At 42.3% G+C, this 15066-nt stretch overlaps 1 protein-coding gene across 1 annotated transcript in view; it reads right to left on the reverse strand.

Moving 5' to 3' along the window:
- Positions 1–15066, reverse strand: part of LOC125239184 (cytoplasmic FMR1-interacting protein) — a 138529-nt gene that overhangs the window by 113072 nt on the left and 10391 nt on the right. Inside the window, exon 5 of the mRNA XM_048146699.1 lies at positions 62–189. Coding sequence (XP_048002656.1) covers positions 62–189 — 128 coding nt within the window. The remainder of the gene's footprint in view (positions 1–61; positions 190–15066) is intronic.

A 15066-nucleotide genomic window follows, 5' to 3' on the forward strand; every position in this document is an offset into this window, starting at 1 on the left:
CCAAACTCTTTCCTTACTTATTCTTCTATGCTTCATGCTGTTAAATATGTAATATAGTTACCAGTGATCTTTTCCAAGGCATCTTTGACGGTGTCTCGGATCTTGTTCTGTGTGGCCAGGAACATGGACAGGTTTTGAGATTCCTGCAGGCTCTGGCTGTCTGACATCACCTTTAGGAACTGGGCGGCTCTGCGGATAACACAACAATATTATAAATGAGAAAGTGTGTGACTGCTTGTTTGTCCGTCTTTCACGTGTTTTTAACACGCTTTTATTAGGTCGTCGTGTATGTAACTAACTATGTAATGGAATCTGCGGAGGCTAATTTAACCATCTTCCAAGGATCGTAGCGTAATGAAAATTGGCAGCTGTATGTAGTTCTGATGACAATACAATAATATGGTACTGTTGAACTGATCTGATGATGGAGCCGGAAGATATGAACTGGAACTACATGATGGAACATCGTATCATAGCTGTTTTTGGGTTTCTTAGAAAAGTCTTGTAATGAACTTTGACTACGATTAGGTTTCAAGGTCTGATGATGGAGCCAGAAGATATGAACTGGAACTACATGAAGGATCATCGTATCATAGCTGTTTTTGGGTTTCTTGGAAAAGTCTTGCAATGAACTTTGACTACGATTAGGTTTCAAGGTCTGATGATGGAGCCGGAAGATATCAACTGGAGCTACATGAAGGATCATCGTATCATAGCTGTTTTTGGGTTTCTTGGAAAAGTCTTGCAATGAACTTTGACTACGATTAGGTTTCAAGGTCTGATGATGGAGCCGGAAGATATCAACTGGAACTACATGAAGGATCATCGTATCATAGCTGTTTTTGGGTTTCTTGGAAAAGCCTTGTAATGAACTTTGACTACGATTAGGTTTCAAGGTCTGATGATTGAGCCGGAAGATATCAACTGGAACTACATGATGGAACATCGTATCATAGCTGTTTTTGGGCTTCTTAGAAAAGTCTTGTAATGAACTATGACTACGATTAGGTTTCAAGGCCTGATGATGGTGCCGGAAGATAAGAACAGAAAAAGGGGGGGGGGGGCTCGAGGGGGAAGCATGAAAGAAAGATCAACGTAGTATTTAGAATAAGTTGGGTTAAGGTTTTCTTGTGATCCTTAAGAGTAAAGAAAAGGGGGCTCGGGGGCGAAGCCCCCGCATGAAAGAAAGATCAACGTAGTATTTAAGATAAGTTGGGTTAGCGTTTTCTTGTGACCTTTAAGAGCAAACAAAGGGGGGCTCGGGGGCGAAGCCCCCGCATAAAAGAAAGATCAACGTTGTATTTAAAATAAATTGGGTTAAGGTTTTCTTGTGATCCTTAAGAGTAAAGAAAAGGGGGCTCGGGGGCGAAGCCCCCGCATGAAAGAAAGATCAACGTAGTATTTAGAATAAGTTGGGTTAGCGTTTTCTTGTGACCTTTAAGAGCAAACAAAGGGGGCTCGGGGGCGAAGCCCCGCATGAAAGAAAGATCAACGTGGTATTTAAGATAAGTTGGGTTAGCGTTTTCTTGTGACCTTTAAGAGCAAACAAGGGGGGCTCGGGGGGCGAAGCCCCCCGCATGAAAGAAAGATCAACGTAGTATTTAAGATAAGTTGGGTTAGCGTTTTCTTGTGACCTTTAAGAGCAAACAAAGGGGGGCTCGGGGGGCGAAGCCCCCGCATAAAAGAAAGATAAACGTTGTATTTAAAATAAGTTGGGTTAGGGTTTTCTTGTTACCCTTAAGAGTAACGAAAAGGGGGCTCGGGGGCGAAGCCCCCGCATAAAAGAAAGATTAACGTAGTATTTAAAATAAGTTGGGTTAGCGTTTTCTTGTGACCTTTAAGAGCAAACAAAGGGGGGCTCGGGGGGCGAAGCCCCCCCGCATGAAAGAAAGATCAACGTTGTATTTAAAACAAGTTGGGTTAAGGTTTTCTTGTGATCCTTAAGAGTAAAGAAAAGGGGGCTCGGGGGCGAAGCCCCCCGCATGAAAGAAAGATCAACGTAGTATTTAGAATAAGTTGGGTTAGCGTTTTCTTGTGACCTTTAAGAGCAAACAAAGGGGGCTGGGGGGCGAAGCCCCCGCATGAAAGAAAGATCAACGTAGTATTTAAGATAAGTTGGGTTAGCGTTTTCTTGTGACCTTTAAGAGCAAACAAAGGGGGCTCGGGGGCGAAGCCCTCGCATAAAAGAAAGATAAACGTTGTATTTAAAATAAGTTGGGTTAGGGTTTTCTTGTTACCCTTAAGAGTAACGAAAAGGGGGGCTCGGGGGCGAAGCCCCCCGCATAAAAGAAAGATTAACGTAGTATTTAAAATAAGTTGGGTTAGGGTTTTCTTGTGACCCTTAAGAATAACGAAAAGGGGGGCTCGGGGGGCGAAGCCCCCCGCATAAAAGAAAGATCAACGTAGTATTTAAAATAAGTTGGGTTAGGGTTTTCTTGTGACCCTTAAGAGTAACGAAAAGGGGGGCTCGGGGGGCGAAGCCCCCGCATAAAAGAAAGATCAACGTAGTATTTAAAATAAGTTGGGTTAGCGTTTTCTTGTGACCTTTCAGAGCAAACAAAGGGGGGCTAGGGGGCGAGGCCCCCCGCATAAAAGAAAGATCAACGTTGTATTTTGATATGTTCGAGCAATGAAACACCGATTTGGACTGTCATTGCATGGGTTTATTGATAAATACGTCGGTACTTGTAGCTTTCCGAGCTACCCACTAATGTCATATACATAACACTGTTCTCCTCTAAATTAAACAAAACTACCTAATTCTTAAACTATAGTACTCGATACCAGGAAGATATTACAATTTTAGACCTTTTCTGTGAGACAATAAGGTCGATGTTCACTACGATGAAACAGTTTTAAGTATCCTATGAAATTACATAAGAATACAAACTAATATGCCTAAATTAAAAACGAAACAATATTATGAATAACATACATGATTGGTATAAACATAAGGTGTAATGGGGAAAAGGACGAATTATTTCGATTGGTTACATTTGCTTTAATCTTTCTAAACAACGGACAGCAGCTTTCCGGCGCAGACGTTCGTCGTGTTTAGCCGGGGTCCCGGGGGGAGTTCTATACTCGTCCTCGCTTCCACCAGTTCCACCTTCCCCGTCATTTTGATCCTTATCGCCAGCGGGTAACCCCGTGAAATCAGATATGTCTACCTGGGTTTTGTCCGCTGGTTGGTCGGAGCCGGGTGATATATTAGGTGCCTTAGCGTCTATGTCACTAAGGGTAAATCTCGATTTTCTGAAGTGTAGTTGATCGACGTGTCGCTTATGTGTCCGGCCGTCACTGGTTCGCACAACATAAGAAACGGGCCCTTCTCGCGCGAGCACCTGGCCTTCGGCCCACTTGTGTGCGCCGCGCGCGTAGTCCCGCACCAGCACCTCCGCCCCCGGTTCGGCTTGACGCAGCGTGCGGCCCTCGCTGCGCTGCTCGCTGGCCCTCTGCGCGCTGTGCACCACGTCCGCGGTGTCGGGCCGCAGCAGGTCGAGGCGACCGCGCAGCCTCCGCCCTAGAAGTGCCACTGCCGGTTCTTTTTTGTAGTGCTGTGTTCAGTATTTCTGTACATGAACAAAAATCTACTGAGAGCCGTGACGTCCTTCTCGTTCTCGATAACGGCTTTCTTCAACACTCGCTTAATCGTGCGTACTGCGTTCTCAGCCGCTCCATTACTAGAAGGATGATAAGGGGCTACTAAGGTGTGACGGATTCCGTTACGCTTCAGATAAGACCCGAATTCGGCAGACGAAAACGGTGGCCCGTTGTCTGTGACTACTTGTCTCGGTAAGCCAAAACGTGCGAACAATGTTCGTAAACAATCTATTACTATAGCAGCAGACCCAGTTTTAATTTTTTCGACTTCTATCCACTTAGAATGAGCGTCGATTATTACTAAATAGTACACATTATTAAAAGGACCTAGAAAATCTAAGTTTAATCTCGTCCAGGGTGTGGCTGGCCACGGCCACGAGTGCAGCGGCGCGGGCGCCGGCGCAGGGCGCTGCGCGCGGCACGCGGCGCACTGCTCCGCCACCCGCTCGATGTCCGCGTCCACGGTATCCCACCAAACGTAATTTCGCGCGATCTGTTTCATCTTTACAATGCCAGGGTGGCCACCGTGTAATTCGTTCAAAACCGCAGCTCGTAAAGTTGTAGGAATTACTACACGATATCCCCATATTAAACAGCCCTGGTCAATGTTAAGAGAATCTTTACGATTAAAATAAGGTTTTTCTGAGTCATTGCTATTATTTGGCCAACCGAACATAACGTAACCGTAAATTTTGCTCAAAACGGAATCTTTCGCCAGCTCACTTTTAACTTCCTTAAAACTGAGCGGAAAATCCCCTTCTACATAATTTAAATAGCTACATCCCTCATCTTTCATACCTTGCTTATTCTGAATAATCAAAGGAAGACGAGAAAGAGCGTCAGCGTAACAGTTCCGCTCTGATCGGATAAATTCTATATTAAAATCATACGCAGCCAGCTTTACCGCGTAACGCTGCAAGCGGCTAGCCGCAGTCACCGGTAACCCTTTGTTCTTGCCGAATATGTAGCTGAGTGCCCTGTGGTCCGTCCGCAATGTGAACTTGCGTCCGTACACATACTGGTGGTGCTTAGTGACCCCAAATACGATCGCTAGCGCCTCCTTGTCTAGCTGCGAGTAGTTGCACTCGGCGGCGTTCAGTGTGCGCGAGGCGCAACACAGCGGTCGCTCCACGCCGTCCGCGCCCTTTTGAGTCAGGACCGCGCCCAGACCGTAAGGGCTGCTGTCCACCGAAAGGATTAGCGGCAGCGATGGATTATAGTGCGCTAACTGATGAAGTGAATGCAAATCAAAGCGCCTAAAGTAATTGCATAGCAATTTCCTTCACATCGACACATTGTTGCGCGTCAACAAATGTCATCTCTCTTACTAGCGCCGATACTGTGACTCGACATAATTCAGTTATTGTACTTGCTTATTTTTATTATAATAAACTTAGTTAAACAAGTTAAACGCGTTAATTATTTACAACAGGTTATGGGCCGCCCCTGCCTGATATAATTTTGAAAAAATAAAGTGTAAATTAAGTGAAATCAAAAGTTAAAGTAAAATCATCATAACCTCACTTAGTCGCGTAAAAAAAACAAAGTTTTTTTTTCAGCTAAAAACTTTAAATATTTGATAAAATGATGGCTACAAACACGTTAACAATCCAAAAGCTAACGGGACGAGACAATTTCTCGACATGGAAGTTTGCTATGGAAGCTTATTTGCAACATGAAGAATTGTATGACAGTGTCATTACAGCGGATTATAACGACAAGAAGAAAGATACAAAAGCGAGATCGAAAATAATATTGTCGATAGAACCACAATTATATGTACATGTGCAAGAAGCAACCACAGCCAAAAAGGTATGGGACAGTTTGTGCAAAGCGTTTGAAGACTCAGGTTTACTAAGAAAAGTTGGGCTACTTAGAGAATTAATAAATACTAACTTAGAATCAAGTACAAATATTGAAGATTATATTAACAAAATTATGTCGGCAGCACACAAGTTGAGAAACATAGCTTTCAGCATCGATGATGAGTGGCTTGGGACGTTAATGTTGGCTGGACTTCCCGATGAATACAAGCCAATGATTATGGGTATAGAGAGCTCAGGCATAAAAATTAGTGCAGATCTGATCAAAACTAAGTTATTACAAGAAGTAAAAATCTCAGATACTACTACCGCTTTTTATGCAAAGTCAAAGAAATATCCAAATCGCTTCAGTAAGAGCAAGGATAATCACTCAGGAAAATCTAAGGGGCCACGTTGTTTCAATTGTAATAATTATGGACATTTGGGAAAAAATTGTTGGTTTAAAAACAATAAAAAAGAAGAAAAGGGCACTTCAAAGGGTTTTGTTGCTGCTTTTTCAGCTTCTATGGGCAATAATTCTAGTGAAACTTGGATGGTAGATTCAGGTTGTTCATACCATATGACAATGCATGAGGAATGGATAGAGAATAAAACAACTCCACCTATTCAGATTATCACTTTGCTTTATTTTAAAGCCAATACATTGTTGAGCTGGTCCAAGATCTTTAATTTTAAATTTTTCTCCCAGTTTCTCTTTAATAAACTTAACAGTTTTCTCATTATTAAAGAAACATAACACAAATCTCAAAGTACAAGGCTGCGGAACGATGACCATTCAGGTACCAAGTAAAATGCCAGGACAATTTGATCAGATACAGGTAAAAAATGTATTGTTTATTCCTGAATTAGCCCAAAATTTACTGTCATTGAGTCAAATTATTAAAAGTGGAAATAGAGTTAACTTCGATGACTATGGATGTTCAATAATCAATAAGAGTGGAAATGTTGTGGCAAGAGCAAAACAAGTAAATAACACTTATGAGTTAATAACCGGCCCAAGAGGGCATGCAATGACGGCCACAGCAGAGGACAAATATGTCTGGCATCAGCGTCTCGGGCATATTAATTACAGTGACTTGGAGAAAATTCCACAGTATACACTTGGTGTAAAGTTATCTCCACAGGGACAACCAGGTGCCTGTACTTCATGTTTAAAAGCGAAGCAGACCAGGCAACCATTCAAGAATGAAGGTTCTCGTGCAACAAGTCTGCTTGAAGTTATTCATTCAGACCTCTGCGGTCCAATGGAGAAACAGTCTATCGGAGGGGCAAGGTACTTTTTAACTTTTATAGATGGTTATTCCAGAAAAGTATTTGTCTATTTTCTAAAACAGAAAACAGAGGTATTAGAGAAGTTTTTAGAATTCAAAAGAAGAGTAGAAAATGAACTAGACATGAAAATTAAAACTATTAGAACAGATAATGGAACAGAGTACAAAAATCATAAGTTTGATCAATGCTTGAAGAGTTTCGGGATAAAGCATGAAACAAGTACACCCTACACGCCTGAACAAAATGGGGTTAGCGAACGAATGAACCGCACTTTAGTAGAACGGGCGAAATGTATGATGTTTGATGCTTCATTACAGACGGAGTACTGGGCTGAGGCTGTAGCCACAGCCGCATATATCATCAATAGATCTCCGTGTCGCTCTCTACCTGAAGTCACCCCAGAAGAATTATGGACTGGATCAAAGCCTGACCTTAGCCACATGAAAATTTTTGGATGCCGGGCTATGGTGCACATTCCGAAACAGAAGCGACACAAGTTTGATCCCAAATCCAGAGAATTAATATTTGTGGGGTACAGCGACTGTACTAAAGGCTACAGATTTGTTGATAAAAGAAGTAAAGAAGTAATAATGAGCCGTGATGTAGTATTTTTGGAAGAATCAGTTGGACAGAACAAAACTATGGAAATATGTGAACCTAAAAATACAAGAAAATTATCTGAAGAAAATAAAACCGTAAATGAAGAAATATATACAGAAATGGGTAGTAGAAATGAAAACGGGACAGTATATTTTGATATAGAGGGGAATATACAACAGCCTAATAATGAGGAAAATCATAGTGAATCAAGTGATATTGACAATAATGAGGATACTAGCGAGGTATTTGAAGATCCATGTGATAAGGATGAGACATATGTTCCTTCAGACAACAGTACTGTAATAAGTCCTGAAGTACGACGCATAAACTTGAGACCTCGCCGACGCCAAGATGTCATTGATAACAATGAAGCAAATTCATTTTTATGTTTCAACTCTGAATCAACAATGAGTTTATTGGATAATGATCCTCAAGACCATGTAGAAGCCCTACAAAGTGAAAATTCAAATTTTTGGAAGACTGCAATGGAAGATGAATATCAATCCTTAATTGAAAACAACACATGGGCTGTTGTAGATTTACCAAAGGGCAAGAAAATTATTCCCTGCAAGTGGGTTTTTAAAACTAAAAGAGATGATGTTGGCAATATTGCCCGCTACAAGGCACGCCTCGTCATAAAAGGCTTTAGGCAAACCAAAGGCATTGATTACCACGAAGTATACGCCCCAGTGGTACGATATGCATCGATTAGATATCTGATTGGTCTATCGGTTAAACACAATTTGAAAATTCATCAGATGGATGCGATCACAGCGTTCCTCCAAGGTGATGTAGAAGAAGAAATCTACATGACATTGCCACCTGGTTATGAAATAGAAAATAAAGTTTGTCGACTCAATAAAGCTCTGTATGGTTTGAAGCAAGCGAGTCGGCAATGGAATAAGAAGCTAAATGCTGCTCTCTTAGAAATTGGTTTAAAAAGGTCAAACATAGATCCCTGCATATACTACAAAGTGCAAAGTGAAAATGATATATTATTTATTGCAGTATATGTTGATGACATATTATGTTTCTTTAATAATGAGAAAACTGTTAAGTTTATTAAAGAGAAACTGGGAGAAAAATTTAAAATTAAAGATCTTGGACCAGCTCAACAATGTATTGGCTTTAAAATAAAGCAAAGTGATAATCTGAATACAATTTCCCTCGATCAGACATTATATATTGAGAAGATATTACACAGATTTCAAATGCATGATTCTAAGCCAGTACCTACACCTTTTGAAGAAGGTGTTCAGTTGAAAAAGGCTGAAAATGACAATGAAATTCAAAGAAACATACCCTATCAGGAAGCTGTGGGATGTTTACTGTACCTATCACAGGGTACACGCCCAGATATTACCTTTGCTGTCAATTCTGTAAGCAGATTTAATAATTGCCCGACAGCTCAGCATTGGACGGCTGTCAAAAGAATATTTAGATATTTGAGAGGAACACTTCATTTCAAACTTACATTCAAGAAAGATAGCAGTAACATTACTGGCTATTGTGATGCAGACTGGGCCAGTGACACATTAGACAGAAGATCCTGCACAGGATATATTTTTATCTTTCAGGGTGCTGCCATAAGTTGGAACTCTAAAAAACAGGCCACTGTAGCACTCTCATCTACAGAAGCAGAATACATGGCTATGAGCTCCGCTGTTCAAGAAGCGCTTTGGCTTAAACAACTTGAAGATGATTTCTGGCATAAATCATCAGGTACGCCAATAACTTTGTACTGTGATAATCAGAGTGCTATTAGTATTTCAGGTTCTGGTGCCTATCATGCGCGAAGCAAACACATCGACGTACGTTATCATTTTGTAAGAGACAAGATTGCTGCCGGACAAGTAAATGTCGAATATATCAGTACCAATAACATGATAGCTGATGCGCTTACCAAAGGACTCCCTCGTCTGAAGCTTTCTACGTTCACAGCTGCAATGGGTTTGCATTCAGGAGAGGATGATGAAGTGAATGCAAATCAAAGCGCCTAAAGTAATTGCATAGCAATTTCCTTCACATCGACACATTGTTGCGCGTCAACAAATGTCATCTCTCTTACTAGCGCCGATACTGTGACTCGACATAATTCAGTTATTGTACTTGCTTATTTTTATTATAATAAACTTAGTTAAACAAGTTAAACGCGTTAATTATTTACAACACTAACACTGGGGCGCTGCTTAAAACCCTTTTAATTTTTTTAAAAGCGTTCTCACATAATTCGTCCCAATTCCATTTAACATTTTTTTTTAAAAGACTATACATGGGTTTCAAAATGTCGCTCATATTAGCACAGAATTTTGCATAAAAATTAACAAGTCCCATAAAACTTTTAAGTTGAGTTACATTGGAGGGTGCCGGGGCATTAACAATGGCAGCAATTTTTCGTTCATCAGTGTGTAAACCATACTTATCAATTCTATAGCCTAGGTAGTTAACACTTTCTTTAAAAAATTGACATTTGGCAAAATTTATTCGTAAACCGTTCTCTTTTAATCTTTGTAAAACCGCTCTTAAGTTAGACATGTGCGTCGCCCTGTCTTTCCCCGTTACACAGATATCGTCGGCGAACACGGCCGTCGACGGCAAACCACTCAACGTCTCCTCCATGATTTTTTGAAAGTTTTCTGGAATACACTTTATTCCGAACGGGACACGTTTGTATATAAATGTTCCGACGTGAGTGGTTATGGCCGTCATCGGCTGTGACTCCTCCTCCAGAACACACTGCTGAAAGGCATTAGACAGGTCCAGTTTTGTATATTGTTCGCCCCCACCTAACAAGGCGAACAGGTCCTCGATCCGCGGCAGCGGGTAATGGAAATCTTTTAATCGAGGATTTATTGTTATTTTATAGTCACCACAGATACGTATGGCACCACTAGCTTTTACAACAGGTACAATGGGGGTGCCATATTCAGATCTTTCAACTTTATAAATGACTCCCTCCCGCTGCAGACGATCGAGCTCCTGTTCTACGCGCTCGCGGAGCGCCAGCGGTAGCGGCCGCGCCTTAACGAACACCGGCGTGTCGTCCTTAAGGCGGAGCTGCAGACGCGACTTGAACGTGCCTAAACCCCCAGCGAACACTTCTGGAAACTCTTGCTTAAGAGTTTCTGCCATCGAGTCCTCACCTTTATAATTCATACAATCGCTAGCCCTTAACTTTAATCGTCTAATCCAGGTACGGCCCATTAGGGGAGGACCACCCTTTTCGATAACATATAACTTAAGAGTATCTCCATTGTCACCATATCTAACTTCCACCTCCACATATCCTAAAGTCTCAATAGGGCCCCCGTTATATGAATTAAAACGTAACATTTTATTTTGGAATGGCAAATGGGAAAAATATCTATCATAGTAATCTTTAGATATAGCCGAAATTCTGCTGCCCGTGTCAACTTCAAATTTGCACCGTATTTTCTGCACAGTTAGTGTTACATAATAAGGACCGTCACGAATGTCTACCTCGCTGTCCATCTTATAAAAATTGCAATCACTATCATTCGCATCGGAATCACTTTCGATTTTATAAAAATGGCAATCACTATCGTTCGAATCTGAATCATGTAAAAAGTACTGACCTTTTGCTGACTTTTTAGATACCTCCTTTCTGCACATCACTTTTAAATGACCTTTTTCACCGCACGCGTCGCATGAAAAATGTTTGTAGCGACACCTGCCCTCCGCGTGACCGGTCTTGCCGCAGCGCGCACACGGCGCCGCGGCGCGGCCGTCGCCGCCGCCGCCGGGCCCGCGCTGCGCCGCCGCGCCGCGCCCACGCGATGCAGGCCGTCGTCCGGCGGCGCCGACGCCGATGTCGACGCGCCCGCCGAAGTGCTCACCGAAGCGTGCTTCTCTGCCGCCTCCAACGCTAAGGCGAGCTCTACTGCACGCTTGTAGTCGATAGCCCGCACGGCAAATAGCCTCGACCTCATCTCCTCGCTCAGCAGCCCCGACACGAATTGATCGCGAATGTTGACCTCGAGACCCGTCCCGAAGTTACACGTTTTGGCCAGGTGTTTTAAATTCTGTAGGTATTCACGTATGCTTTCCCCGTGTAGCTGCTTTCTCTGACGGAAAATATGTCGTTCCGCTATTTCCGATCTCTCGGGTTCCAAATGCTCCCGTACCAACTTAACTAATTCGTCGAATGTTTTGTCCTCAGGTTTAGAAGGTGCACACAAATCACACATAAGCTCATAGCACTCCGCACCGACTAACGTTACTAGTGACGCCACGTGTAACTTGTCTTCGATCGCGTTTAACGCTATAAATTGCTTAACCCGTCGCACGTAAGCATCCCAGTCTGATCCGACACGAAAACACTCCACACTTCCGATAGGCATTGTACTCACGCAAAAAAAACCAAAAATAAATGGGTTTTTTAACACAAAAATACCGATCCCGTCGCCAATGATATGTTCGAGCAATGAAACACCGATTTGGACTGTCATTGCATGGGTTTATTGATAAATACGTCGGTACTTGTAGCTTTCCGAGCTACCCACTAATGTCATATACATAACATATTTAAAATAAGTTGGGTTAAGGTTTTCTTGTGGTCCTTAAGAGTAAAGAAAAGGGGGGCTCGGGGGGCGAAGCCCCCGCATGAAAGAAAGATCAACGTAGTATTTAGAATAAGTTGGGTTAGCGTTTTCTTGTGACCTTTAAGAGCAAACAAAGGGGGGCTCGGGGGGCGAAGCCCCCGCATGAAAGAAAGATCAACGTAGTATTTAAGATGAGTTGGGTTAGGGTTTTCTTGTTACTCTTAAGAGTAACGAAAAGGGGGGCTTGGGGGGCGAAGTCCCCCGCATAAAAGAAAGATTAACGTAGTATTTAAAATAAGTTGGGTTAGCGTTTTCTTGTGACCTTTAAGAGCAAACAAAGGGGGCTCGGGGCGAAGCCCCCGCATGAAAGAAAGATCAACGTTGTATTTAAAATAAGTTGGTTTAGGGTTTTCTTGTGACCCTTAAGAGTAACGAAAAGGGGCTCGGGGGCGAAGCCCCCGCATAAAAGAAAGATCTACGTAGTATTTAAAATAAGTTGGGTTAGCGTTTTCTTGTGACTTTTAAGAGCAAACAAAGGGGCCTCGGGGGGCGAAGCCCCCCGCATGAAAGAAAGATCAACGTAGTATTTAAGATAAGCTGGGTTAGCGTTTTCTTGCGACCTTTAAGAGCAAACAAAGGGGGGCTCGGGGGGCGAAGCCCCCGCATAAAGAAAGATAAACGTTGTATTTAAAATAAGTTGGGTTAGGGTTTTTTGTTACCCTTAAGAGTAACGAAAAGGGGGGCTCGGGGGCGAAGCCCCCGCATAAAAGAAAGATTAACGTAGTATTTAAAATAAGTTGGGTTAGGGTTTTCTTGTGACCCTTAAGAGTAACGAAAAGGGGGGCTCGGGGGCGAAGCCCCCGCATAAAAGAAAGATCAACGTAGTATTTAAAATAAGTTGGGTTAGCGTTTTCTTGTGACCTTTCAGAGCAAACAAAGGGGGCTCGGGGGCGAAGCCCCCGCATAAAAGAAAGATCAACGTTGTATTTAAAATAAGTTGGGTTAAGGTTTTCTTGTGATCCTTAAGAGTAAAGAAAAGGGGGGCTCGGGGGCGAAGCCCCCGCATGAAAGAAAGATCAACGTAGTATTTAGAATAAGTTGGGTTAGCGTTTTCTTGTGACCTTTAAGAGCAAACAAAAGGGGGCTGGGGGGGCGAAGCCCCCCGCATGAAAGAAAGATCAACGTAGTATTTAAGATAAGTTGGGTTAGCGTTTTCTTGTGACCTTTAAGAGCAAACAAAGGGGGCTCGGGGGCGAAGCCCCCGCATAAAAGAAAGATAAACGTATTTAAAATAAGTTGGGTTAGGGTTTTCTTGTTACCCTTAAGAGCAACGAAAAGGGGCTCGGGGGCGAAGCCCCCGCATAAAAGAAAGATTAACGTAGTATTTAAAATAAGTTGGGTTAGCGTTTTCTTGTGACCTTTAAGAGCAAACAAAGGGGGGCTCGGGGGGCGAAGCCCCCCGCATGAAAGAAAGATCAACGTTGTATTTAAAATAAGTTGGTTTAGGGTTTTCTTGTGACCCTTAAGAGTAACGAAAAGAGGGGCTCGGGGGGCGAAGCCCCCCGCATAAAAGAAAGATCAACGTAGTATTTAAAATAAGTTGGGTTAGCGTTTTCTTGTGACCTTTAAGAGGAAACAAAGGGGCCTCGGGGGGCGAAGCCCCCCGCATGAAAGAAAGATCAACGTAGTATTTAAGATAAGCTGGGTTAGCGTTTTCTTGCGTTCTTTAAGAGCAAACAAAGGGGGGCTCGGGGGGCGAAGCCCCCCGCATAAAGAAAGATAAACGTTGTATTTAAAATAAGTTGAGTTAGGGTTTTTTTGTTACCCTTAATTAGTGTTGAGTTCCTCACTCGTGAGGCACCTCATTTGTACCACTCATATTGTTAATTTGTCGCAGTACTTCACACGGCAAAAATATATTGCATCACACTTCAACTCACCGCACCTCATTTTACTCGCTTGTGACAGTCGCAACACAAACACCTCACGCCTCACAAAGCATTCACGTACTTCAAATGTCACAAAAACGTCAAAACTCATCATCCACACGCGCGCCTCGCGGCCCTCAAATACTCGCTCGCAACAGTAGCAACACAAACACCTCATTCCTCACAGATCATGCACATACTTCAAATGTCACAAAACGTCAAAAACTCATCATCCACTCGCGCGCCTCGCGGCAGACGCGGCCCTCAAACTCCGTCGCGAGAGTCGACACCTCAAATGAAGTGATCAACCACACGTTCAGTTACCGAACTACAGACCTTATGGCCGTGACAAAAGGTCCACCGATAAAATAAAATGTATCGTTTGACTCGTTTGTACCGGAAATCGCTTTGTACCGGAAAGACAGAAGAGGCACTGTGACAACAACACTTCAAAAATCCTTTCAAAGTGAAACAGATAGTTACGTTTACCATAAGAGGGAGTGAGACAGACACACGCGGGCTTCAAATTTGCCTCACCAAAAATACGTTACACATGACTCGAAAGAAAACAATCTTATGCGCCACAAGTTTTCATACATTTTACGCCTTTTTGATCCCAGGATAGTTAACTTGCTCGCAAAAATCGCGCGAAAAATCAGACGATTTCGCGTGAACCACATCTTTTGTCTTTGTCGCATTTGTGAAGTCATGAATAAATGCAGCTGAGATGTAAAATGTTGTTTTTCGCGGCAGGTCTTCATTTTTGAATTTTTTGATAGCTATTATTGTGCTAACACATTGACCAGTATAACGTGATCTACCGCAGCAATAGAGTTTGTATGGCTATTGTTATGTGTAATCAGGGAGCTCTCTTAGACTGGACGTTGAAATGGTAACTCAAGTGTTTTGAATATTCGGAATACCAAGCATACCAACACAGAGGGCCAACCACTGAGAAGATGCGTTTACGAAGCTTGCTTAAAAACAATTACAAGATTACTGACCGAAATATAATATAAATTATGTGAAGCATGGTAGTTTAATTATTTAATCAGTAATAGAAAGAATAATTCATTTCTTAATTCAATAGAATGATAAATAAATCCGACACGAAACGTAATTCACAGGCGGTTGACGTTGACAGTAATGACAGTTTACAGAAGAAAAGTTAGTTTGTACGATAGTTGCATTAGCAATATTTGCATAAAGTTTAGTTTTGTCCTACAGTGATAATACTAATAAATGAGCCAAAATGTAATAATGGTGACAACTTTTACA

The sequence above is a fragment of the Leguminivora glycinivorella genome, chromosome 25 (assembly GCF_023078275.1).
Source record: "Leguminivora glycinivorella isolate SPB_JAAS2020 chromosome 25, LegGlyc_1.1, whole genome shotgun sequence".
Lineage (NCBI taxonomy): Eukaryota > Metazoa > Arthropoda > Insecta > Lepidoptera > Tortricidae > Leguminivora > Leguminivora glycinivorella.